Source organism: Anneissia japonica, unplaced genomic scaffold (assembly GCF_011630105.1).
Source record: "Anneissia japonica isolate Jap-2015-1 unplaced genomic scaffold, ASM1163010v1 scaffold287748_len1686314_cov196, whole genome shotgun sequence".
NCBI lineage: Eukaryota > Metazoa > Echinodermata > Crinoidea > Comatulida > Comatulidae > Anneissia > Anneissia japonica.
Window position 1 is genome coordinate 959775 of NW_022727190.1, and position 26613 is coordinate 986387.

General features: G+C 32.8%; 2 protein-coding genes across 6 annotated transcripts in view; both read left to right on the plus strand.

Annotated features, from left to right (window-relative positions):
• Window positions 1-23744, plus strand: part of LOC117113573 — a 55142-nt gene extending 31398 nt beyond the window's left edge. For 2 of the 3 annotated variants that reach the window (XM_033256944.1, XM_033256943.1), the window contains exons 5-8: window positions 4115-4276; window positions 16065-16277; window positions 17595-17741; window positions 18051-23744. In XM_033256944.1, coding sequence (XP_033112835.1) covers window positions 4115-4276; window positions 16065-16277; window positions 17595-17741; window positions 18051-19126 — 1598 coding nt within the window. In that variant the 3' untranslated portion in view covers window positions 19127-23744. The remainder of the gene's footprint in view (window positions 1-4114; window positions 4277-16064; window positions 16278-17594; window positions 17742-18050) is intronic. The other variant, XM_033256945.1, reaches the window with a different exon arrangement.
• Window positions 23745-24612: 868 nt separating this feature from the next.
• Window positions 24613-26613, plus strand: part of LOC117113609 — an 8196-nt gene continuing 6195 nt past the window's right edge. Inside the window, exons 1-2 of one of the 3 annotated variants that reach the window (XM_033257004.1) lie at window positions 24613-24723; window positions 25404-26457. In XM_033257004.1, coding sequence (XP_033112895.1) covers window positions 26403-26457 — 55 coding nt within the window. In that variant the 5' untranslated portion in view covers window positions 24613-24723; window positions 25404-26402. Of the gene's footprint in view, window positions 24836-25377; window positions 26458-26613 lie in introns of all 3 variants that reach the window. The other 2 variants (XM_033257005.1, XM_033257006.1) reach the window with 2 other exon arrangements.

The window sequence follows — 26613 nt, forward strand, 5'->3', positions numbered from 1 at the left end:
GCTTAAATACTATAGAGATTCCCTCTATGAAATTGCTTTAGTACAGTCCTATTGAATTACTGTATAACTTGAATTAAAGAATTGTATTGTTTTTGAAATCATAAAATGTATTACATTAAAATAAATTTTAAATAATGAATTTTGGAATGGTAAAACAAAAAATTCCTATTATTTTTTGCATATCTACTGTAGAATAATAGCTCTAAGGCTTTTCATAGTAAAAAGCTTTAAATTTCCAAAAATTGTTTCTCTTGCTTTGCAGTTTCTCAGTAGATATTAATTTATTTTATCATTTTAAGAGAAAAATTTGATGTCTTAATTGAATTAATTGTAATATCTTAAAATGTTATAAAGTTAAGAAAAATCAAAAGAAATAACAAAACAGCTGTTAAATCATGGAGGGGGAAGGTTGAACTCGAGTCTCAACTCTTCATGAGGTTGATTGTTCAATTTATTTTAACTGCTGTAATCCCGCTACAAAGTTGCAGCTTAAGCTGGTTATCAGGGGTTGTATCAGGAATTATCCAAGTTAATGAAACACTCTAGGACGCTCTAGGAGGAAGGCTGTTTCCATGGTAACCTGATGGTATGATAACTTCGTGTTAGTGTATTTGATCTCCAACCAGGATTAGTTAGTTTACCTCTGAGTGTTTGCTAGGAAGGAATATTGTCTCATTACCAGTGAAATAAATGTATTTTATGTGCAGATTTGACTTGTTATTGTAGGTGAGTCAGAGCTCTTGTAATTATTAAAGCTTTTGTTTATGTTCATTCTTGTTGATTTAGGTTCTATAGGGGAGGGAACTGATATGCCATGTCACCATGCTTGAGATAGTTGACCTGGTGTGAAAATACAACAGCATTGGCCAAGCTCGCACATTTTAAGCAAAGCAGTATAGTTTGATTAACGTGCATGTGGATAGTCTATGCACATTGGTTGGCCAGGTAGTTATTTGTGTGTGCTTAGTTAACTATAACCAGCATTGTCTTAACTAAGACTACTAAGACTACAGAATGTTGTCTTGTTTGTCAAGATTTGGAGTAACATGAAGATCTTCAAACATTTTGTGAAAGTGTAAGAGGTGGTGATTTTGACCTCTTGTTGACCCTTTTTTGGGTTATTTTGTTGTCAAGGACAACTTTACTTTAGTTGTCAAGGGTGATAGGAGGCTGACAAGGTTGTCCATGATATTGAAGCCAAATCAGAAGGTGGTTAAATATTGGTAGGAGGTATGACTGAAACACCTGCCTGTTATTACCATTCATTTGTAAGTTAAAAGTTCATTTTATTTTTAATTGGAAACAGGGTTTTTTTTTTCTCCTTATATATAAATTTATGTGTTGAAAATTAGTAATAAATGAAACATGAAATTAATTTCATGTTAACATCATTTTTTATATTAAAATTTAGGTTTGTAAAATTATTATGAACTTAATATTTTTATCTGTTTCTGTAGTCAGTGAAGGTGTCAGCTATGAAGTCAGGAGTGGATAAATTTCCTCCATTTTACAAACCATTGGCCCTCTGTCATTTGATACTACAAATACTTGTAGAAATCATTCAATGTAATGTGATTGCATTGTGCTCAAAGAAATGTATTGCTCTCCTAAATCATTACGTCCCTCTCCTTTGACCCCACCATGTGTTTACTCCAGATGGAATCCTGACCAGAGGTCATAGGTGCCCCCTTGTTGGTTCAAATCTCATTCAGACCTGTTGACCCTTGTTGGCAAATGTCTGGAGCCACCACAGCCTGTCGGCACAAAATGTTTTCATGAACATGAAGAATTCACCACCCTCTTTTTTAAAATCTGAATGAGAACTTTTTTATATTTTACCTTTTGTGCAGCAAACAAAGCTACAATAAGACATTATTTATCCACTACAATTGCTACCTTGTTATAAATATTGATAGTGTAACTAATCCACTCAATAGATCCATTTTGAGGTGTTCATCTTGCCGCGCTTCTTTTAACAATCCAACAATAAAGGTGGTGTTAAAACTAATGTTGAGTTCCTGATTCAATTAAAGCAGAAAGAGTTTGGATTGAGATAACATATGCTTCAGTTCACTGACGGAATCCAGTAGCTAATTTTTCGGATCAGCCTCATTACGTTCCTACGTATGTAAGTAGTACATTTTGACCTACCTGCTTGAAAAAGATTTTTCTCATAAAATGCTTCTAGCACGAGCGGATTCTCCAGAAAAAATTACCAAAATTTAAGGATAAATGACAGCAGTATGCAAATGATATTATTCTGATCTCATGTGCATGTTTTTGAAGATGTTGACAAGAAGTAGTGATTGGAGTGTATTCCTTGAATTATATGTTGGATGGATGCAACATATTTTAAGAAAAAAATAAAATATTACAACAAACATCGGATATTGTCCTATCAAAATCCTCTTGATTGTTTATTTTGTATCTTTTCAGTTTTTAAATTTTAGAATTCACTGACTTAATATGATTTAATTCTTCCCATTTTTTTATTCATAATGTTTAATTTGTCTTGCTGTAGCAATTTCATGCTTGCTAAGCCTGAAATTGCCAATAGCTATTAATGTCTCATTTTCCAAGATCCTACAAGATTGGCATAGGAAATCTGGATTTTTTTCCAATTGAATTTTACCTTTTTGTATGTTTGTGTTTTCTTGATTAAAAAAAAAATGTGTATGAATTGTAAGTTCAGTAATCAGTAGATACATGTAAAATATCTGACTCTTCAACCTGATCAGCTCAAAATAAATTATTTGAATTGAGGCAAATTTGGTAGTGATACTGTTGCTGGAACTTTCAGTCATAAAATCTGTGATTATCAAACTTGAAGTGATGTTGAATTATGATAGGCTTGGCACCTTGACTTGATGATTAGTGCCCAAATTTACTACAAACATGTAAATATAATGAGCGATTATCTTTTTTGGTACAAATTTAAGCCACTCTGATTGTCTTTCCAATTCTTCCTTTTTTCTATTTCTTAATTTTATACTTTTTTTTTTCTTGCATTAATAGAAAACAAATGAGGTTCTTTTCATGACATTCACTTTATTCTTTGATTTGTTTACAGTGACATTATGACTGAATGTCATTAAACATTTTTAAATGTTGCTTAAACTTTCAACTGTAAGCAAATGATGGATTAATGTTTCAACGACACTTGACCTACTGTGCCTTATGAAGGAGAGAAAAGTAGTAAATATATATTGAGTAGAATCATATTCCATTCTTGAGTACAGTACTTTAAAATGTCTGAATATATAGTGTATTGTGTTTTCATGGCAAGATTAGTGTATGTGTAGTGGATCTGGCCTATATTATGTGTTTCTTACTACTATTTTTATTGAAAATGTGTCTATTTTACTACTGATGATAGTTAAATAGGAATTACATAAAATACTGCTTAATCAAAACATATTCGAACTTACCTGGCGAATATATAGTAAGTATACACTCGATAATAATATCACGATGATAAAAACGCTAAGTTTACAGCATAATACAACAATACACAGAATTTGTGCTTGAATTGTTCAGAAGCATTGTGTACAAACCAGTATTTAAAATCATTTACTCTAATACTAGATATGTGCCTACGGTTATAGCTGCAAATAAAACTGTTAAAAATGTTTTAATATGACTGTTTTTCATATTTTAATCTTTTAAATTTTTAGTATATTATTGATATTTTAAACATTTTTTGTAAATTTGTGTTTATTTGAGTAATCTGTAGTTACAAGTAAATTCTGAATCTGAATGACTATTATTATTAGAAATATGTATTAAAATTAAGAATGATATTTTAGTCATAGGTGCTGAAGTTTGAGGAAAAGGCGGGATGATACAAATCTTGACACAAATCTATTTAGATAAAACAGTAGATTTGCTCTGTTGTGGGGAAAAATAGGGGTGATTGAAACCTTGTGTATTGCCCAATTAATACTGTGGCTTGCTCATAACCCTAGGGGCCAAGCTGGCAGTAATTTATTATTTATATCAAATGACATTTATTATGTGATTATATATTATATTTTATATTCAATTTGCATTATAAAATAATATATAAAACTTCCTTAGGTAAATAATTTCAAAATATATTTTTTTACTCTTTCAGTTCCAAAGAAGGTTTTCAATCGGCCTCACCGATTTTCTGGTATGCCTGAATCCGCAAAAAATATACGCACTCAGGACACTGAAATTTTTGGAACGCAAAAGGATGCACCTAGCCCAGTGACGGAAGACGTGGCGCACACACCCGTTGCTCCAGGTAAGCGAGGTAAACGTATCAATCATCATTTTATTTCTGTGGGTTTTCCCCCACAATGTTGTTAGATGTGATGTTGCAATGTATTTATTGTGATTTGGTATTTCAGAGTGGTGTTTGGCAGTGTGTGTTTCAATTTTTTAAAAAGCCACATTTGATATTTTACCTCAGCCTCAGTTTGTTCTTATTTTATTCTTAATTTTTAATGCAATTTCAGCCTCAATGTTCTTATAAAATGTGTTCTTATAAAAAAAAAAAGTGTACCATTAATTATTGGGAGGGAAGTTGACACTTGGTGGTTAAGATATGCTATCTGTGGTTTAAGATAACATCCTAATTGTTTAAAGTATTTCTTGGTATATTTAAGCTTTCAACAAAGAATATATAATTGCAAGAGGTCTGACTTGTTAAGGTGCCCTTGAATTGAAACAAACTAGTCAAAAATTATGACTAGGAATTAGAGGGCACTCTTCAAATTAATGTAAAGGGTATTCGTATTGAACATGTGCCGCGTCTATAGAACACATGTTCCAAGTTTTAAATGCTGTTCGAATTCTATTAACGTGCCTCCCCCCCTCCCCCATCTTGGCGAGTTGATTACCCGAGTCAGGGGCACCGTAACCTTCAGCTCTAATATCGGCACTGGTTTAAACGGCTCATTCGCCATTGGTTCCGGTGGTGAAACAAGTCTTCAAACCGTAGGCCCAGTGTACGCATTTGGCTCGTGTGCACTTTAAAGAACCCAGTACATCATTCGAGAAGAGTAGGGGGTTACCCCGGTGTACTGGTTCATTAAGTCCCCTGTTGTTAAATGGATATGCCACGTAGGACAGTGATTAAATTCACTTACTGGCGTATCCTTGGCGCTCGTGCCTAAAGAAATGAAATGAAAAAATGAAATGGTAGCTGTGCTTCGCATTTTGTTTTATTACTTGCATGCTAAGGGATAATCGGACCTTATGCAATTCTATAGGGCCTGCTCTTTGCTTTCAATTAAGAATTGGAATGAGAATACATTTCCCTTGCCAGATGCATAAATAATGCCATTTCTATATTCATTTTGAAGTTTTATAATAAAAAATAATAATAATTTAATATCTAATAGTAATAATTTAATAATATAAAAGTATATAAGTCAAAGGTTATACAAAGAACTGTCAACACTACACGGTTTTATGACAATTGTGTGCCATTGCACATAATATGAGCAGGCACGATGAATGATGATGTCATCACACACATGTATGGGCAAATCACATGTATTTTTCGCATAAAATTTCATTAGGATATTAAAAGAGGCAAAGTTTGGGTTTGGTCTTCAAAACACCTCCATAGTGTATTGGTATAATTTTAAAGCATTCAAACCATCTATATGTGTTCATGAACTTGTTTTATTAAACTGTAAAACTTTATTATACTATGAAGGTCAGCTGGAGGTTAATTCAAGTAGAAAAACAAATCTAGAATGGCATAACATTTTAGAAAAAGTGTTTTAGTTTAATACGTAATTCATACTGGTAAAAAACTGGATATAACCATGTTGGTCAAAATCATGAGACAAATAGTAGATATGTATCAAATTTTATCAAATTTCTTTGATAAAAAACTGTTGTATGAACATACAGTGGTGGCTGTAGGATGTATTTTGTGGGGGGGGGGGCGCTAAGCTGTCCGACAGAAGGGACTTGAGCACATAGGCCCGAGCTGGGAGAAAGGTTTGAGAGTCCCCCTCCCAAATGAGATTTTTTAAGAGTAGGAACCTCTGGATGGTTGGAAATGGCACTCTCAGACTGACAGACATGTGTTGGCTTGGTGTGGGCCTATTTTTTATTTTTTATGGTCTGACTGCCCGACGAGACCTGTCCGGTGGGGAGCTTAAGCCCCCGTTCCCTGCTGGCGCCGCCACTGTGCCCATGTTTCATATGTTTCATGCTTTTTCATGTTTTTGATGTTAATCGTAATTCGTAATTCAGCCTTTTTTAAGTTGCCTGCCATGTTTTATGAATTTTTTGAATTTTGAATAAAATACCATATAAAGCACATAGGGCGCCTAAGCATCAAGTGTTGTTTTGTCGAATAAAATGTAAGCAAAATAAAGCCATGATTTTGCCAGCATATGTTATGCAGAGCTTATCAACAGGTCAGTAATGGACAGTTTATGTCAGGCCTATATACCACCACATTGTATCCTTCATTTATCTTCATGAGGATGGGTAATGTAAATAAATCTTATCTAAATTAGACTCAGTCCCAGCAATTGGAACACAAGATATTTAACTGTTTTTTTTTACTGGGCAGTTTATGTCTGGCCTAGCTAAACTACTACACTTTTCCCTTCAGTTATCGTCATGAAGATTGGTAAAGTAAATAAATTCCATCTAAATTTGTCTCTGTGCCATCAATCTACGATTGTGTTTTTCCCCAATAAGATATTGTTGACGATTGTTAGAGTCATTTAATGACCACCATATCCTCCTATCTCTTGTTTACAACAGCTTAAAGGAAGTATAAAGTAGTGTGAGGTAATATTACTTCCTCATTTTGTGTTATCACAAACATGAACACTTCATATTTTGTATTTAGTATGATGACGACAATGAAGCCGAACCAGTAACAAACCACAGATTAAAGCGATTGCTTTTATAGTTCACATTATATCCGATAAAATCCATCCTGAATGCAGTATAAATGTATAGTCCGGTTTGACAAATATTTTTATTGGGAACTCATTGGTGTAAGTGATCTTGACAAGTGACTAGATGCATGCATAGGGATGTTGGTATATTGATTTTATTCTGAATTATGGTATTTTGCATATTTATTTTAGTTTTGTGCATGAACTAGTAGTGCAGTTTTTTACTATCGTGCTTATACTTAGGCGGCCTATATCATTGCTTCACTGTGTGACCAGTGGCCGCCAAAAGAGCTTCTAGAAGGCCTATTACTTGTAGGCCCGTAACCCGGGGGTTTGGCCAATTCCCTTTTCACCAGTTTACTACTGTAGTATTTTATCATAACTTTTTTTTTTTATTAAAGAAACACTTTTGACTTAAACTTGGTCTATACGTAATCTCCCCCTTCTCATGAACCTGGTTATGGGCCCGTGGCTTAGCATTGCACTACAGAATTTATGGGCCCACAATACCCTCATGTACCCCAGCTCCTGTAACAAGTTTTTATGTTGCTACTTGTGACAGGTTTCTTCCACTAGGCCTGTCAATTGCCAAGTTCACAGCCTCTTATATGATGGGAAATGAAAGTTTTGGGGATTGCTTCCTTATTTCCCTCCTTATAAATTAATTCTTTGTATATTGCATTTGGTAAGTGATTGTTGTCTATTTAGAAGACAACAGCCACTATAATAAAATAATATACAGTATTCTAATTATTAGATTCACTTTTTAGTTTCACCTTCACTTTGTGTTATTGGTAATGAATTTTAATTATTGGGTCAGTATTTGTGAACTTAAAAAAATAGAAACTATTATCATACTTTGAAAAGACCATAATGAGTTTTATTATTTTATAAATAAATATATGTCCTCAAAAATGTCAGAAATTATAAAATAATAATAATCATCATAAATCATTATAATCATCATCATCAGCCATCATCACAACCATCATTTGTATACAGTACTACAGGGTTGTCTCTCTGTAAATTTATATCTTCCATATCAGTAGATAAAATGTCAGGAAATTGGAGAGAAATTAAAATTCATCTCAAAAGAAGCAGCAACCCATTACAACACATTTCTTTCCTGGAACATTAGCTCTTATTGCTTCCGAAACAAGATAAGACATGTATGTGATCAGCCTGATAATCAGATCTTGATAGATTCTCATGACTCGTGTGACATTACATGTTGTAAAAAAAAATTAAACTAAATATCTACTATGCTAGTTTGGCCATGTCATCAGAACTGATGAAAATTCAATATGCGTTCACTTTCATTATAATAATCTTTCTGAATAATGTACATTTAATGGAGTTATATTCACAAGTTGAAAGTAAGAATTTAATGGAAAAAAAACTGATGCATATGTTTGCCTAGATTTTCTAAGAAATTCTACTCTGTCTATCATTAATACAGATAGTTGTTACATTAAACATATGACAAATAGCAAATATTTTATTAGCCATAAAGTAATAGAATATAATATGGTTCCATCCAAATAAAATCATTACTTGATATGAAATAAAGTTATATTTTTTTTTTCAAAATTATAATTCTTTTTTTTTAAATTCCAACCTGGTGTGGGTTCCTTAACGATCCATGAGGAAATGATTACATAAATGTTTACATCATTATCTTAGAGAATGAGAGAAATTTGATAGGAATAGGATGTTGTTTAGAGTATGCTTGCTTAAGATACCAAATTCAATACCTACCTCTTCATAGCTGTATGAGGAACCTGTCTAGTAAAACATTTCATCTGAAGAGGTAATAATTTTCAATTTTTTTTAGGACATTACCTGGCAATGGGAAGATCCCAGGGGCAGAATCTAATCAAGGGACAACACTACCCTAGGGGTTTCTAGACGCCCGGAAATAACCTCTGAGGCATCTTGGGTGATCTATAATTTCTTTTTCTTTATTTTTTTATTTTTATTTTTTTTTAACTTTCCAAAAGGAGGTGCCGGGGCAAGAATACCCCCCTCCCCTTCTAAATCTTCCCCTGGATCCAGAGAAAAATCTAGGATCTGTGTAGGGGACGTGGAACCTGCAATGTAAATAGTTAACAAAATATTTAGTATTTAGTGTCATACAAGTACATTGGCCATTCTGTTGTTGATGGCTCTATACTATAGTTTATTGATGGTGATTTTCTAGGTTGTCATTTATGGGTGATTATCATCATCATTAGTGTTAATAATTAGGACAACATCACTTTTCACGTTCAAATGTATCTAACATTTTAATCCATAAATTTACAATTTGCTGATTCCATATAATGATGCATGGCTTCGAGTATCATCAAGCACTTTTACTGAGCCAAACACAAGCAACAACAAGCTCACGACCTCATCTGACCTCTTAAACAATGTTCTAATGTGGCTTCTAATGGATTAATAGCTAGACCTGGAGATCTGTGGCTTAGAGATTGACAAATTACTGGCCTTAAGTTTCTCCAATCTGCCTTAAGAGTACAGTAAATCGCAGTACAGCTGATGTTTAAAAAGTGGGGCCTTGGACTCCAATCTAGCAGAATAGCCCGGACGCACAGCCACCCACATGCATGCACAGACAGATACACACAAACACACCAAGAATGTTGTCTGAAAAATTCCTGAAGTATGAGACAGAGGTATAAAAATACTGTGATTTGCTTAAATGGTTGCATTGCTCCTTAACATTATGCGCAATACTTATATCTATGGCAAATATTCAGTGGATGTGAATTAATGAAACGAGATGGCCATGAACTGAATTTTGAACAAGCATTTTCTTGGCCAAATTAAAAAAAAATTCTTCTCATTAAGGTATTAATGTGATTTCTATAATGTTGATTTCCATACTCATTCTATTTTAGTGTTTTTAAATTTCTATAATATTTTATATGTGTGAAGAACAAATAAATATAAAATAAGGTATCATTTTAATGTAAATATATTTACTTTTACCTTTTTGTACAATTGCAGTATTTACAATAGACTTGGATAATGTATAATAATAAAATAATATAAACAAGGGTCTGCCACCTTTAATAATAGGTCTTGAGTGGGTATTATAGAAGTGCTTAATTCCTGGTTGTAGGTTGGGAAGTTGACTAAGTTCAACAATCAATAAGCAAGGTGACATTGAAATATGTGTCCAGCTCACATATGCTGCATTGTTTCTGCTGAGTGGGTGAAATTTCAGGTGACCCGGCCCCTGGAATCCAATTTTATGATGTTTTGGCTTGGGTGGGAGGGAAAATGTAGTGTTCTGGCACCCACAGGAATATGATACAATATTTTATAGTGTAGGACTAGATCTAAGTTGTAGCTACAACCAAAAAATTTAATAAATAAATGAGTCTGATACTTCAAATAAATCTGAAAGAATTTTTAATTACCACTCTTAGTCTTAATCATATGATTAAAGTAGGCCTTTATAACTATGAGCTTTAACTGAATGGTAGAAGCAGTTGGCACATCGGTTGTGGCTTGGACTCCCAACCTCGAGGTCGGGGGTTCGAAATTCTCGCTGTGCAAATCGCTTGTGTCCTTGGGCAAGGCACTTTATCTACGGTTGCCTCTCTCCACCCAGGAGTACAAGTGGGTACCTGGTAGGTTCTAACACAACTGCGCTGATTACTAGCCGCAATATTATGGAAAAATAATATAATTTAATTTGGTGTTCAGTGTGTTCCATATGTGTTTGATCCAACGACTCGGGTAGTAATGTGAAGCGCTTAGAGGCTTTGTGAAGGCATTAAGCTCTATATAAGAACGACATATTATTATTATTATTATTATTATTGGTAATTATAACAAAAAAGACATTTCTCCCGTATATTTCATAATTTAAACTGACTACTGTATAAGCAAGTTATTAACTTTAATTGACAATTGTATGTATTTCTAATAGAATACTGTTCTTTCACCATTATTGTAGTCTTCTTTATATCAAAATGGGCTTTTTGATAATTTTAAAATAAGCAATTCAATGTTTCCAACTTAAAATTCAGTTTTTGAGTTCTCTAGATTCCAATCTATATTTAAGGATTTCTACATTACACTCAGCTATACCCCATCCTAAACACAGTTATCAATTCTTAAATATGTTTAAACATTTCCTACAATATATATCAAATCCATTTTTAAATACAGAACCTTAATATGTGACCTCAACATATTTTATTTTCTACAGGGTGTATGACAAATTTATTGTACATAAAATGTTATCGGGTCTTTCTATTTTTGGGGGGAAAATGGGTGATAGATATTTTTTAAATCAAAATCATTCATAGCACATAGTGTGTTGCTATGATAGGTTTTGAACCCTGTAAAAAAATTGGTCCTCATTGGTTGTTATATATATATATCTTTTATGACTGAATATTTTTTTACAAGGTCACTATTCATAGTGATAAAGCTGCATGTGGTTGTTCCCATGGGGTGTGTTCGGGCGAAAACGTGGAAAATATACTTAGGGTTACGTAGCATTATATTTGCAGGTGATCTACCCATTCACGCAGAACTCAGCTTTCTAAAAACCATTGACCTTGGGTGTACAATTTAAGGTAAATATGCAAATGATTAGTTTCTATCCCATGATTCTTTTTTTTTTTTCACTTTTCTTCTCTTAAAATAAAATTATCTTCTGTGTAAGACTCCACAAAAAACTAGCACGAACGCACATAACCAATTTTGGCTGTGCGCCTTTTAGCTGCAACACAAAAAAAGTGGTTATTAGGTGAAATATGACCTCCAGTTCAATCACTGCAAAGACTAGATCGTATTAGGCGCGAACTTTTTGTCCTCTTGTTCATGTCCTCGTTTGGTTGTCGTTCATAATTGTGCCGATGAGCACAGCCGAAAACATTTGCCTTCTCGCCCCCACATTGTATCTTACTCCTCGTCATCATGACAGGAATGAGAAAGATACTATCCTTTACAGTTAGGAAAACAATGTGTTGTATAAACAAAATAGTGACATAATTTCCGTCACGAAAACCGATTTTCGAAAAATCAAAAATGTAGTTGCAACGTCAGCAGGCTGTCTGGTACTCATTAAAAAAACGGTTTTAAAAAATCGATTATTTTGTGTTTATCAGTAGAAACACACCCATAGTCTGTTGGGTATTTTTAGGACCTGTACATAGTAGAGCGGCTAAGGTTGAATTTCAGGTAGAATCGTGCACTTCTGGAAGAAAGCATGAAACTTCCCATAGTGATACTATGACACCTAAAGATCATTAAAAAAAAATAGACTCCTCCTAATGGCCGCCATCTTGAAATCCAATATGGCCGCCAAAATAATTGATTTTTAAGTCAATATATTCATATCTACAGCACGTCATTGCCAACTGAAGATCATTACCCATGTTTTCAATATCAATGAGTGTAATGCAATCATCAGAAATTGTCAGATGGCGCCGACCTGTTGGATTTCAAGATGGCCGCCAAATAAATGATATTTTTGTCAATATTCATATCTGCATGTGTACATACCACTGTCAATCAAAGACTGTTGCCCATGTTTTCGATATCAGGGACTACTATACAGCCATCAGAAATTATGTCAGAAGACCACCATATTAAATTTCAAAATGACCGCCATCTTGAAATTTAATATACGATACGATACGATACGATATTCTTTATTGTCATTTGAAAGGTGTGATAGATTATGTTACGTTACTGTTGATATGAATATAATGACAAAAATAACAATATTTTGGCAGCCATCTTGAAATCAAATATGGCGGCCATCTGATATAATTTATGATCACTGCATAATACTCCCTGATATTGAAAACATAGGCAAAGACCTTTAAATGACAGTGCTAGGTGCTGTAGATATGAAGATTATTGATAAAAATCCAATATTTTGGCATTTTGAATTTCATGATGGCGGCCACTAAGCGGCTTATTTTTTGGGGTCTATTTTTTTTAATGATCCATAGGTGTCATAATATCACTGTGGGAAGTTTCATGCTTTCTTCCAGAAGTGCACGATTTTTCTCCTTAGCCGCTCTTACTAACAGTGTCAGAAATTTGGTTATATAATGGTATGATACCAGCAAGTCTTATAATACAAGGTACTACTGTAATAAGTATTTATGGGTCTACATTTGTATCAAAACATTAGTTATTAGTATTTATACATTTCCTATTATTTTTCATCATGTTAATTTTTTAAAACCACAGCGGACACCATGATCTACTGCTTCAATAGAACTTAACATGAAATTTAAGCAGAGAAAATTATCATTTTTGATGTACCGTAGTCTCGGAGTGTTGTGTAAGTGGATTTACATCAAACTTGCATAATAAGCTTCTTTTCGATGATTCACTAAGATTTAGCTCATAAGCGTTGTAAGTGATACATGCTGGATCTCATTTGTAGCTCATTTTTCGACGGGTATGGTGATGCTGTAGCACCATTGCAGCTAATAAGCTTGCTAGTAATACATACTCTAGCTGATATATTTGTTGACAAAGTTCTGTGATAATGCATTACACATTTGCATTAGGCTTATACAAAGATTATGGTTGTAAGTTGCTGTTATGAGTTTTATTTTTGAATAGAGCAACTAACTGTTCTTTACAAGTCTAAGTGATTGAAGCATAGGTAAGACAAGTTTCTATGGATTTTACCATGTTTTGATATGTACAGGTATGCTAGGTCTCTTGTTATGGAGACTTAGAAATTAGAGTTTATTTTAGTCCTGATAAAAATACAGATACAGGGTTTTAGAAGCTTGGATTAGAATTTGAATCTTAGCAACATAATACAAAAATATTCATGATTGCATGTATCATACTCAATTTTATAATAATATTTTGTATGATAAATATATAATCAATATAATCAATAATAAAAATAATTGATATTTTTCATTCAGGCGTTTCCCCAGGTTTGGACTTCGATTCTGGATCCTCTCCATTTGCTTCTGTTTTCCTGAGTTTGATTTTTCTGTAAATGTGATGTTTTTTAGGGTTTTTTTTATGAGATTCAATAAAATGAATAAAGAAAAAAAAATCTTTAAAATAAATACAAACATTTCTCTGTGCAATGAGCCACAATTTCTAAAATGTGATAAAATCTAGTCTTTTAATTTTTGTGTCTGTGCCCCCTCGGGGCCAGGGTGTCCGATACCCCGACAAGTTGGAAGATTTCCCAGATGAGAGCAAAGTGGGCGTGGACAAGCGTCACTTTTCACAATTTAGGGATTTCAAAGGCTTATTAATCGATTTTAGTGTCTAAATATGTACAAAATACATATAATTTTTTTTCTCCCGACGAATTGAGGTTTTTCTTCCTGATAACCGAATCCCATGTCGATACTTTATTAGTAAACATAATACAGTAAGGAAGTATAGGGCATAGACACACGCTCCCGCTGGGAGCCTGTTTTTTTATTATCTGTAAGAATAACTTCTTTTAAAAAGCAGTCACTTGAGCTATGAAAGAAGTGATTATCTTGCCTTGACTGCTAAGATTTTTGTTGATGGAAGTTTGCTAATGCAGCTTGGTCATTTGATATCTCTTGTTATATGAAGCTAAGTGCGCTCTTGTAAACATTATTAATTTTCTTTCCAGCCACCCTTTTAATTGCTAATCTTTTTACCTTAACTGACGAATCTCCCAGATGTTCAAAAGTCAATTTGATGTCCTTAACCAGTTTATATACTGTATTCCACAATGTTTAGTCTCATCTTAAATGTTAAATGAGGTCAATTCATTTCCAAATGTACTGTACATTAACATTTCATCAACATCTTTATCATCCACCACCATCATCAGCATCATTATTACTCGACACCATCACTTACCACTATTGTACTTACCACCATTGCTGCTGCCACCACTGTCATTTTCACAATCATTACCACCATCATAATACCACCGCCATCATCATTACCACACCATCATCATTACCACCACTGTTACCTTTTTAATATTTTCTTCACCATGATTGCTACCATTATCATTGTAATCATTATCTACACTATTTCTATAATAGTAACATATCTATCATAATCAACATTATCTTCACTTTATCATTATCATTGTATTCATCATCTTTGCTATAATAATAGTGATCCTGACCACCACCAATTCTATCATCATCTTTCTCATTTTCATCATCATTATATTTATCATCATCTTCATCATTTTGATCATCCACCATTACAATATAATATTCCTTCCTATTTTCCCATGCATAGATTTTTCTTTTAGAATTTTCCTTTGTTTATTAAAAGAGGAACTCATTTATGTGAAATACTTAATAAATCATTTTGGGGTTAATTTTGTGTATTGGTTGCAGAACAAAAAATAAGGAAATTATTACTAAAATTTCCCCATTATTAAATTGAATTTAATACAGGAAATATATTTTAACCACAGTGTTTGAAAAAAATGATAGAAAAAAATGTATAGGCATATACTCACACTGTATTAGTTTCCCTTTTTGTTTAACCACAATTCATATTTGATCACATGCTATGTGTAATAATAGAAGGAATACCTAATTTATAAGATAAAACAACCATGCTACAATTTTACAAATGTAACATATAGGTAATCTCATAGCGATACTATTTTAAAAAATTGTTGTAATTCTTTTACGAGTTAATAGCTGTTGTATTCGATTTTATTAAACTTGTGTAGGACGATGTGGAATAAAGAGAGGATGCTCTTCAAAACTCGTTAAACTTTCAATTTAATTTATGACACATAAAAAATATATTGGATATTAAAAAAGTAACTGTACATTTGTACATTATTTTATGGTTTATTTTTTTCTCTGTGTTGTTGTAGTGCCTCAAGGTTGTGACAATGTGAGGTGCTATATAAATATTATTATTTATGTATATATATATATTTATGTCTAGTTATAATTTTTAATTGAAAGCTATAACATGTATAGAAAGTATACGCAATCCTTATTGATCATTGATGAAAGAAGATCAGCAAAACTACTCTGGGAAATATCACTAGTACAAAAAAGTCTTCCAAAAAATCTAGAAATATCAATGGATCACCAGTAAATGAAATTACCATATTCATCAGATATGTAGTCTGCAGTATGACAACATGCATGCAACATAAAATTTGTCATCTCATTTTGATCTTTACAGGTGCTGTTGACCACGCTCAGACAGAAGGCAGTGCTTCTCTAGGCCCAAGTATTAACATTTACCCTCCAAAAGTGTCCAACCGCCCCAGGGGAATAATGGCTGAAATCACTACAGAATCCTGGATGGCAGTTAACTCCACAAGTGTACAACCTGGTGCCATTCAAGGCAGAGGAATTTTCACAAGCATGTTGACAGTTTATGGGCATATTGCATGTGAGTATAATCACACAATTATTTTAATGAACTTCAAATTAGTATTAAGGGTAGTTAAGCTGAACGAAACTGCATTTTCGGGTGCTGCAGATACAACGGCATGTCCAAATGCTACAGGCCAAACGCCACAATGGAAAATGGGGATTTTGGTCATGAGGTTCAAGTGGGTTCCAAGAAAGCATTCTCTTGAAACCAAGAATTTTTGTGCAGAGTATTAAAATGCAGTACATCAAAAAATGAGTTAAAAAAAAAAATTATTTTGGAAATGCTACAGATATTATCTATTATGGTAAGTTTGCAATACCATTTTTTCTTTAAGACGCTGTCATATGATTCATTTATTAGCAGCATATAATTTGATGTGCTGCCCAGTTTATTGTTAGAATTGGGTTAGGTATCTGTTGCTTTTCTGAATAATAATTGTGAATTAGAACACTGGCTGCCTTTAGCGTTACAATCACATTCATGAAGAATGTGATATTGATTATATTGATCTGCGATGCAACTCAGAACTCGTAATCGAGCGGGAAATAGTGCATAATAGAGCATGAATGTGGGCCATTTGATAACAAGAGATCGATTGAAAATATAGAGGCACCTTGATGTTACAGTAGTTGACAGAAACTTTTGGGCCATTTCAATGCATGTTATGTTAAAATGTTTTATTCATGTCCAATAATGTATTGCTAGTAATGAAGTAAATATCTTTTACTTTTTACCATATAGTTAATTTTGGTAATACAAGGCAAAATAAAAGTGCTAATTTTATGTCCCCATCCTCATCAAATTTTGGTGCCTCATAAGCAAATTTACCATTTACTATTTTTAAAAAACAAAAATATTTTTTTGATGAAAAATAAAAACAATGACGATTTGCCTGAGCCTAAGAAGAGGTGGAAACGTAAATGGCAAAATACATTACAAAATTAATAAAAAATAGTTTTTATTATTTCGCTTCACATTCAGATTACCTTTGTCAACACGCAAAAAAAATGTATTATGACATTTTTTTTTAAATTGCAAATAATATATAAAGTAGAAATATGCCTCGCCATAAAATAATTTCAAATCTTGGACGTAAAACTACAATTAATTTTATTTGCCCTAAACTTACTGTAACTCTTTGGGGTTTTTTGTTTCAATACTGGAACTAGAAGTACCGCTATGTATGTACTATAGGATCCAAACTAATTTTCAAACTGCTCTCTCCCTGTCTTACTTGACTACAACCAATTAAGTCTAATTTACTTCTACAAATATTCTTTACCAGGCAAATTAAGACCAAGCTTTTAATTTTTACCTTTTTTATTCTTTTAGCCAATAAAGAGGAATTCATTCTCTATGTTGTACTTGGTGTCTGTATTGGGATGATTCTGGCCTTGATTTTTTTTGTTTTTGATCTGAAATGGAAAAATAAGAAACTGAAGAAGAAAGTTAAAAGTAAAAATCCAGCTTCCGATTCAGGTAAAAGAATTTTTCATAATATTATTAAAATAAAGAAATATTTTTAATTGTATTATATTTACCACATATTACCATCACCAAAATAAACATGCTGTTGATAATATATTGGAAAACTGTTTACTTACTGCATATGATTATTTTTTTACTGTATTGAGATTACATTTTTTGTACGATTCCAATGTTTCTTTCAATAGTACAAAGAGTGACTGATGTGACTCATTTATGGTTATTTCATTTTTAGCCAGTATGTTATAGGATACCTTTCCATTATTAATTAATTAAAACATTTCTTATTTGTCTTTCCCTAAGGCAACAATCAATCTACCACTGGCAGTGGGAATGATCATACAGACAATAGCAGACCAAGGACCGTGCATTTAAGTATTGACGAAGCTGATCGAATGGATATTAATGAATTATGGAGGACAATGACCCCTACATCCACTTTGCAGAGACGAGAAAATAACAACAATCGCGTTACCTCACAGGTCTGGAGTACGCCACCACCGCACTTAAGCAGTCGCGAGGACAATTCGCATGCTTCGTCGGATAACGGCCCCACAAATCGTCAAATGGAGAATAGTGTTCATCATAGTCTAGAACGGGGAAGTCGCTTTCAAACACTAGAAAGGGACTACGGAGGATATGCACGGATCCCGACTATAGAGCCAGACAGTGGACTTTATGCAAGAATTGATAGTCCTCCTCAAACTCACGCAACTACAAGTTTTACTTATTCAAACCATAACAATGGTAAATCTGATAAAGATGAAGAGAGAGATGGAAGTCCTCATTATCGTCCAAATATAGGACGGGATCACAAAACACTGGAACGAAGTGCAAGTTCGTATGATAACGGACCGGTATATAGTCAACCTAGAGAGCACCCGTTCAAAATAAATTCATCCCGCAAACCACAACCAGCAACTCCTTATAGTGGCTTATATGCAACAGTCCAACCTAAATCAATGCGCAATGGTGGGAGTAATGCCAATAGATTAGACCGTAGCACATCGCTATCTGGTCAACCTATAACAACGTCAGTACAAGAAGTAGATCAAAGACAACAATATTCAGTCAGTGGTGCCATTCCAAAACAAACTAAACCCGCCAATGGCATTGTCCACAACCAGGACCACTCCATTCCTGCTCCCATGAACAATGATAGTGGTGTGGGTATGGTGGTAATGAATAGCATAGGACATGAACACAAGGAATCTGAGCAGCCTTCAAAGCAAGAAACAGAACCAGCATCTACGGACAATTTAGAATTTGATCTAGATCATGCGCTTGAGAATATTCTCGGGCCTGGATTCGGGAATTTCAATGATATCTGGAACCGCGACAATCTACCAGGAACACAGAACCTTAACAGCTATTTCTAGAGGGTGTCCTACACCAATGTTTTATGGCATTTGGTGCAGAAATCCTGAGTAGCATTGTTAATTTATGGTGAAATTATGACAATATTGATTGTGCTGTTTCAGATATTCACTGAGTTCCTTAACAGTATAGTTAGCTAAGTTCTGACGGGGAATGTTATTAAACAGAAGTCTTGTAGATGCTCCTATGTTTATAATTAATGAAAGAACCAATTCAGGTAATAATTAATTAGATGTTGTATGTTTACATGTTGTAGTGTGCAAGCACAAAAACTGGTTAAGTCTGCTTGTTCTTCTTGTCTTATGAGCTGGAAAAAAATACTATTTTGTAAATAAAATTTGTGATTATTTGTTTTTTATGCTCGATAGTAACTGCAGGCTTAATAATGACAATACAGCATATATTTATTCAAAGCCATTTGTCTGTTTCTTTCAAATGAGAGTGACATGCGACATTAAATATTACCAATAGTCACTGGATTTTAAAATGACAGAATTTAGTTTAAAAATAGAGGGCGCTTGTCAAATATTGTAATGAATTTGTATGTTGCATCCACTTGTAAGTGTCTGATCATATGAACATTTCTTAAGCTCACAAGGTTATTCTTTTATAATTTAGCTGTATTTTTGTATGTTTGACTTGCAACTCCTCAATCAAAACCAATAAATTTAGTAAAAATCTTTTTTAAAATCACGAAAAGTTCCTTTTACAAATTGTGTAAAATTGTTCCTGATTTTCATTTGTTAATAATTTACCTTTGGTGATTTGTGCCAAACTTTTGTCCGGATAAATCGTTTGTTTTTTTTTATAATTGGCTCAGAGACTAATCTAAATTATGAATGATGTAAATTATAATAACATTGTAGAATAAATAAATGACTCAAAATTGAATAATAATTAATATTATATAGCTAATATACAGCTTTTGTATAAAAATATGGCTGTGTGTTAAAAATGTGTGAAAGACTATAAAATCAAACCAGCTTTTTTGGTTATTTATTATGTACAGTATATTGGGTGCTAATGGTAAACTTTTTCGTGTAAAAAAATACTTTTTTATAAAGAAACCTTTATTATTTTTAAATCTACTTTGGACCTAATATGATGAGACCAAATTTATTATGTTAATGTTATGGTTTTTGTTAAAAGCTCTCTATGGGTGAAACTTTTTTATTTTGTTGTTTTACTTATGCAATGGTGGTCTATAAAATTTGTTGCCAAATTATAGTTTTGTTCATAATTTATCATTTGTACATTTTCATGGAGAGTGTTTCTCCAATGCAAATTTAGTTTAGAATTTATCAGGGTATTTTACATTTTGTACAGATATGACCAAAACTATTTAATTATTGGTCATAGAATGAAGAGGACTTATTGCTTATGTAGAATGTAGTTTCTATTTGCCTCATTTGAACAAAGCTTACTTCTTATGTCTCAAAAATTGTACAATTTAAAGTAACAGAAAACTTGCATGGTAAACTAAAATTAATGGGTGCTAAATTTTGTAATTTGTTCTTTTTAAAGAGGTTATTTCTTAAAAAGCTGCCATATTAAGTAGGTTTAGAAAATATCTAAATCCTTTGAAAGAAAACAAAGACAAACTATGTTATATGATAATAATGTATGCTTAAGTCTTCCAACTTGCTATAATAAATTGCTTGTTTAGAACCTATTATATTTTTATATTAAAGCTGCTGAATTTGAGATTATGTTAGGCAAAATTTTGTCCATTATTTGCTAGCTTTCAGTTTCCCACCGAATTTCCTGAAATAAAAATTGATTTTGATAAAATTTAATCGCCTTGCTATTGGAAGCTTGAGCATATTTGGTTTATTCTATATTGCTCTTAGATTAGGAGAAAAAAAATTAATTCCATATGGTAATTATCCAGAGATTTATTTAGAATTTTTTTAGTAGTCCATTCCATTCATATAAAAGGTATGTAACCTTTTAGATCTTCCCACCATATAGTACTGTAGTTTCTCATCTGTAAGTGCGCCCGCTACATTACGGCCAATTTTACATACTCCTGTAGGGTATAATTTGAATGAACAGCTTAGCAAAACATTACAATTACTTTCAGAAAAAAAAAATTACTCTCAGAAAAAAAAAAAATTTAATATTGTCTCTGCATTACCCATGCAGTATTGAAGAATTGGATTGAGAAGGGGGCTGCCAGGATAATAGCTCACCCACTCCCATTCTAAAATCGGCCTAATTTTGTGTTCCAGGGGATGAGTATACCAGAGGAAATATGGTAGTAATCTCAATAGAGGAATCATTGAAAGGTGATTCTGCAAATGCTGAAGTAAGCCTTTACAGATCACAACTAAATTCTCCTACAGTATACTGGAAAAAGTATGTAGTTTTAGTGCAATAGATATTTTCCAAAATGTATATTTATTTGGTAGTTATTTTTGTTATTGTTGTGGTATGATTGTGCTGTTTGAAAGTAAAGCTCGGTTTCCATAGAATCGCTCACCCTGTCGGCAACAGTCACTGACAGCTATCGGGCTGGTTGAACCTGGTTCAACTTTGCCGATTGTGTTGCAGACGAATCAGGGTGCCTTCCTGATTGTGTCGGGGCAACTAGCAATGCACCCTAAAGTTGAACCAGGTTCAGTCTTCCCGACAACTGTCGCTATTAGGGTGTGATTGTATGGCAACCGCACTTTGGCCTAAATTAGTTGGAATATATGCTGGTGAATTTGGGGTTAGGCTCATTATGCTCCACCCTTGTTGCTGACACTTGTAACCAATCATGTTTTAAGAAAAGTATTTAATTTTAATGAATTTTAAGCATTTAAATCTAATAATTTTAATAATAAAAATAATTTAATGAAAAGCTGTATTCATAACTATAAAAAGAGTGTTTGGATTTCTTTACTCATGAAATTTATTAATATTATTGTAATAAGAAATGTTTATTGTAATAAGAAATATTATTATTAAACTATTTCATTATTTTGATGGGAAGCAATCATTTTATTGTAGGTACATACTATTGTATATACATGGAGTTATTGGCAATACTATGCCAACTTTTAGTAGCTGCTATAAAATGCAAACAATGAAAATTCTTTGGTTTTCATTGCACAGATAATATTAATAAAAAAATGATATTTATGTGCAAAGAGAAATATGTTCCGTAATAAAATTTCTGATATTGTTGATTCTAAATTTGATAATAGCTATATGGTATATACCAAGAATTATTCGGCCGTTCCGTGGCAAAAACAACGTAACTTGAAATTTTCTGCCGCGTAATCTTGTAATTACATTGTTTTGCCACAGAAAATCACTAAATTTTAAGTTTTGTGCTTAAAGATATGTGGTACTATCTCCGAAACCACTCATTATAGAGACCTGAAATTTGTACAGGTCATTCAGACGTGTTTAATATACTCCCAAATGATATTATCTCAAAATGGACAAAAATGTCAGTTACGTTTTTTTTTGCCTCGGGACGGCCGTATTGCTTACAAATATTCAGATTTCATGAGTCTGGATAAACCCTATCCAGACTATCATATTTTATGAAAATACTGTTGTATGCCCATATATAGTCATGGTGAGCCTATATATGGTCATGATGTGGTGTCATCATGACCATATTTAGGCAAGTCACATGTCATGTGTGTGCCTAGTTGCCCTTTTATTCAGTAGAACAAAGTATTTCAATGCTGTTTTAGTAGTTTTACTCTGGGTTGACTCCCAATTGTTTTTGTAATTTTTTTTTAAAAGAAGTGTTTTTATGATTTTAATGCTTATGCAACTGCACCCACTTTAAATGTTGCTCATTATACAAATGATATTATGAATTTAATGAATTATTAGCAAATATTCGCATTAGTTAGAAATGATCATGCAAGAAAATTTCACGTGTAAATATAAAGTATTTATTTGTTTTGAACATTTTCTGTCAAACAAAAGTTATATTCTAAGAAATGCTTGCTATTAACTTGTTAAAAATAAGACTGAGAACTTGAGTTGAATATTCCAATTATGCCATTATGCGCAATATAAATACCAAAACATGTCTATTTCTGTGATGGTGGTTTATATATTATTATATTATATTTAAATAAGTTCAGTGTGTGTGTGAAGGGTCTAGGAATGGTGTATACTTCAGAAAATTGGAAAGCTGTTGGTGAGCACATACCTGTGTCAGAAATTTGTTAACAATTTTAATATATTTTACAGTTTTAATATTAATATGATGGTTTGCTACTATCTAAAATTTAAAAATGTAACCGTCTTTTCATTATAGAAGGTGCCCAATATACAGGTATTAATGTTACATAAATTAATCTTGCATAAATGAATGGAATTTTTAATGTTGCATAAAATTAATTTATGCATTCTCATATTTTTTAAGGCAGGGTCTATTATTATGCAGAAGATTATTATATATGCGTGAATAATTTTGGTAGGATTGTAATTTTTTATCATGTCCTACTCCTTAAACCATGTAATACTTTATCAAATTGAATGTATATATTATTGTTATTTGTTTCTAAATTGATTTATGTTTTACATATTTTCTAATGTATTAGAAGAAAATATCTAGGAAAACCTGAAGTTTATTTCTTTTTTCAAAATAAAATCCAAAACAAAGTACTTAGTTTTGTGCAAATTAATGCATGTGCTTATTAGTGTGTGTGTCTATGTGTATGGACTGTCTAGGACTCCTCCTGAAATGGGGGATGTTGGGGGTCGTGTGAAGGTGGTGTGCAGTGTTATTAAGTGAGGGGTGATAGGACGCAAAATATGGCAATAGATATGTGGTAATTTTTAACAACTTGAGCGTGGTTCCTTTTCTTCGGACATATTTAATTGTGGGAGACAGGGCACAAGATTTTTGGGGCCATACTTCCCACATGCCCCCCTAGATAAGCCACTGGTCTGTGCATTTATGTAAATGCAAATGAGTGAATTTCCAACAGGAGAGGATCACTCCATTTTCGCTCTTAAAAGTTTCTTTGATAAACACGTCTTTTTTTCCTCTTGCATTTTGAGTGAACCTGTAGGCTGTAGGTATGGAATATTTTTACATTCAGACTAGAGTGGTATTTTTTGCCTATTAAACATAATCATAATTATTAATCATAATTATGATTAAAATAGTAAAAAAATAGTAATGGATATATTAATAATGATTGTGATGATAATAAAAAGGAATAAATTATTATGTCTAATGAATTCGTAATAATTAAATATACAAATTTATTGAAATTTATCAAGTTTTTACACCAAATAGAGAATAAAGTCATGGAACAAAAATATAAAAGAATAAATATTAGATCAATAAACCACTTTAAATCAAAATGCATTCATTTCAAACATGATTTATAAATTCTGATATTGTTTGCAACAAGGCTACAGGTAGCGTGTTCATTAAAAGTGAAGTGCGCCCTCTTTAATATAATGGAGTTAAGTTTACTATGTGTCCTTGGTATATTAATTTTATCACACTACCTATCATGTAAAGGCATCGTACAATTGATCGTTTATTATAAGTGCTCTTGGACGGATATCTACAGTGAAAGAGGTTGCTTCCGGTGATGATTATGTGAGTGCAAGAGTGCAGCAACCGGCGGTAAGTAAACGCGCATCCTTCTATCGGTAAAGAGGTCGCTAAAACAACGATTGTATCTATTCACCTATCTTGCAATCTATGCGAATTTATATCTATAAAGAGTATAGCTATGGTAATTATACTACAGATAAGTAAAACAAGACAATGTGAATGATGATAGGCCTATTGGTGATGATGATGGTGATGACGATGACAATGATTTAGTAATAAATATTTATCGATTGTAAGATTTATTATTTAGACCTTCAAATTAATGGCTAAATGGCCAAAAAATAAAATTTTATTTTTATTCAAAATCATCAATTTTGACTGTCGGAGGGATCGTTAACCAAGGTAAAAAAAAAGTATCGCCTTATGTTGAATGATATTGTGGAAAACGTATAGGTCTCTCAAATAAATACATATTCTTTTTATACGTCTATACATACCTATACCTATTTAATGAAGCTTTGCTTTTTTATATTAAGCCTATTAATTAACAATAATCGATACGGGAGTCTTGAGAGCGATTTTTTTTAGTTGACTACAAATTCAACTCTTTGGAGAAAAACATGTTTAGGCCTAGTTACTGCCACCTGACAATTGAGAAAAATATTATTTCAGGATCATTGACGTTTTTTTTTTTTTGTTTTTTTTTTTTTTTTTGTGAATAAGCACGAATCTGGTTCATTTTTCATCAGACCGGAATCTCGGATACGAAAGTACCAACATGGTATAACACTCAGGATGAATACAAGCTTCTCGCAGTGGATAAAAACGAACTTGGTAAACCACCCAGTGGTTGAGTAAGAACTTGGTAAATCACCCAGCGCTTGAGTACGAACTTGGTAAACCACCTAGTGGTTGAGTACGAACTTGGTAAATCACCCAGTGCTTGAGTACGAACTTGGTAAATCACCCAGTGGATGAAGACGAACTTGGTAAATCTGTAAGTAGATGAGTAGGCCTACGGATTTTGTACAGTCTCAATAGATGAGTATGAACTTGGTAAATCACCCAGTTGATGAGTACGAACTCGGTAAATCACTCAGTGGATGAGTAGAACTTGGTAAATCACCCAGTGAATGAGTACGGATTTTGTACATTTCTCAATAGATAAATATGAACTTGGTAAATCGCCTAGTGGATGAGTACGAACTTGGTAAACCACCCAGCGGATGAGTACGAACTTGGTAAATCTCCTAGCGGATGAGTACGAACTTGGTAAAATCGCCTAGTGGATGAGTACGAACTAGGTAAATCACCCAGTGGATGATTACGAACTAAATCTCCCAGTAGATGAGAATGAACTTGGTGAATCTCTCAGTGGATGAGTCTTATACCATAGTCGATATTCTAGTCTGGCTTAAATATTTTAGTTCATACCCGAGATAAGTACGACTCTGGTCCTCCCACTTCCATCTGATGAATACGACGTTGGTAATCTGTATGTGGATGAATATTACTCTGGTGGTGTATCTTTTAGATATGAGTAGTTCATGAGTCTGCCTCTCAGTTAATGAGTAGACCCATGACCCTGGACAGTACATCTATTTTAGAGAATGAGGACGAGCCTGTTTCGTCTTGATATTTGAGCAGTTGATTACAAATCTTTTAATTCCAATACAAATAAAATTAATTTGTTTAAAAAGGGAAATTTTGCGCCCAAAAGCGGAATCATTAACCAGACGCAAATTAAGATGAAGACGGGATCCAGTAGATGTTTAAAGCTGATGTTCATATTTATATTCATCGGTAATGTATTTGTATTATATTATATATTATTTATTTATTTAATAACATCTTTATAAAATAAATAAATATATAAATATTAAAATATTCCTATTTAAAGTGTCATTAAATTCATACATGTTATTTGTTTTCTATTATTTCCATATTATCGTATACCGA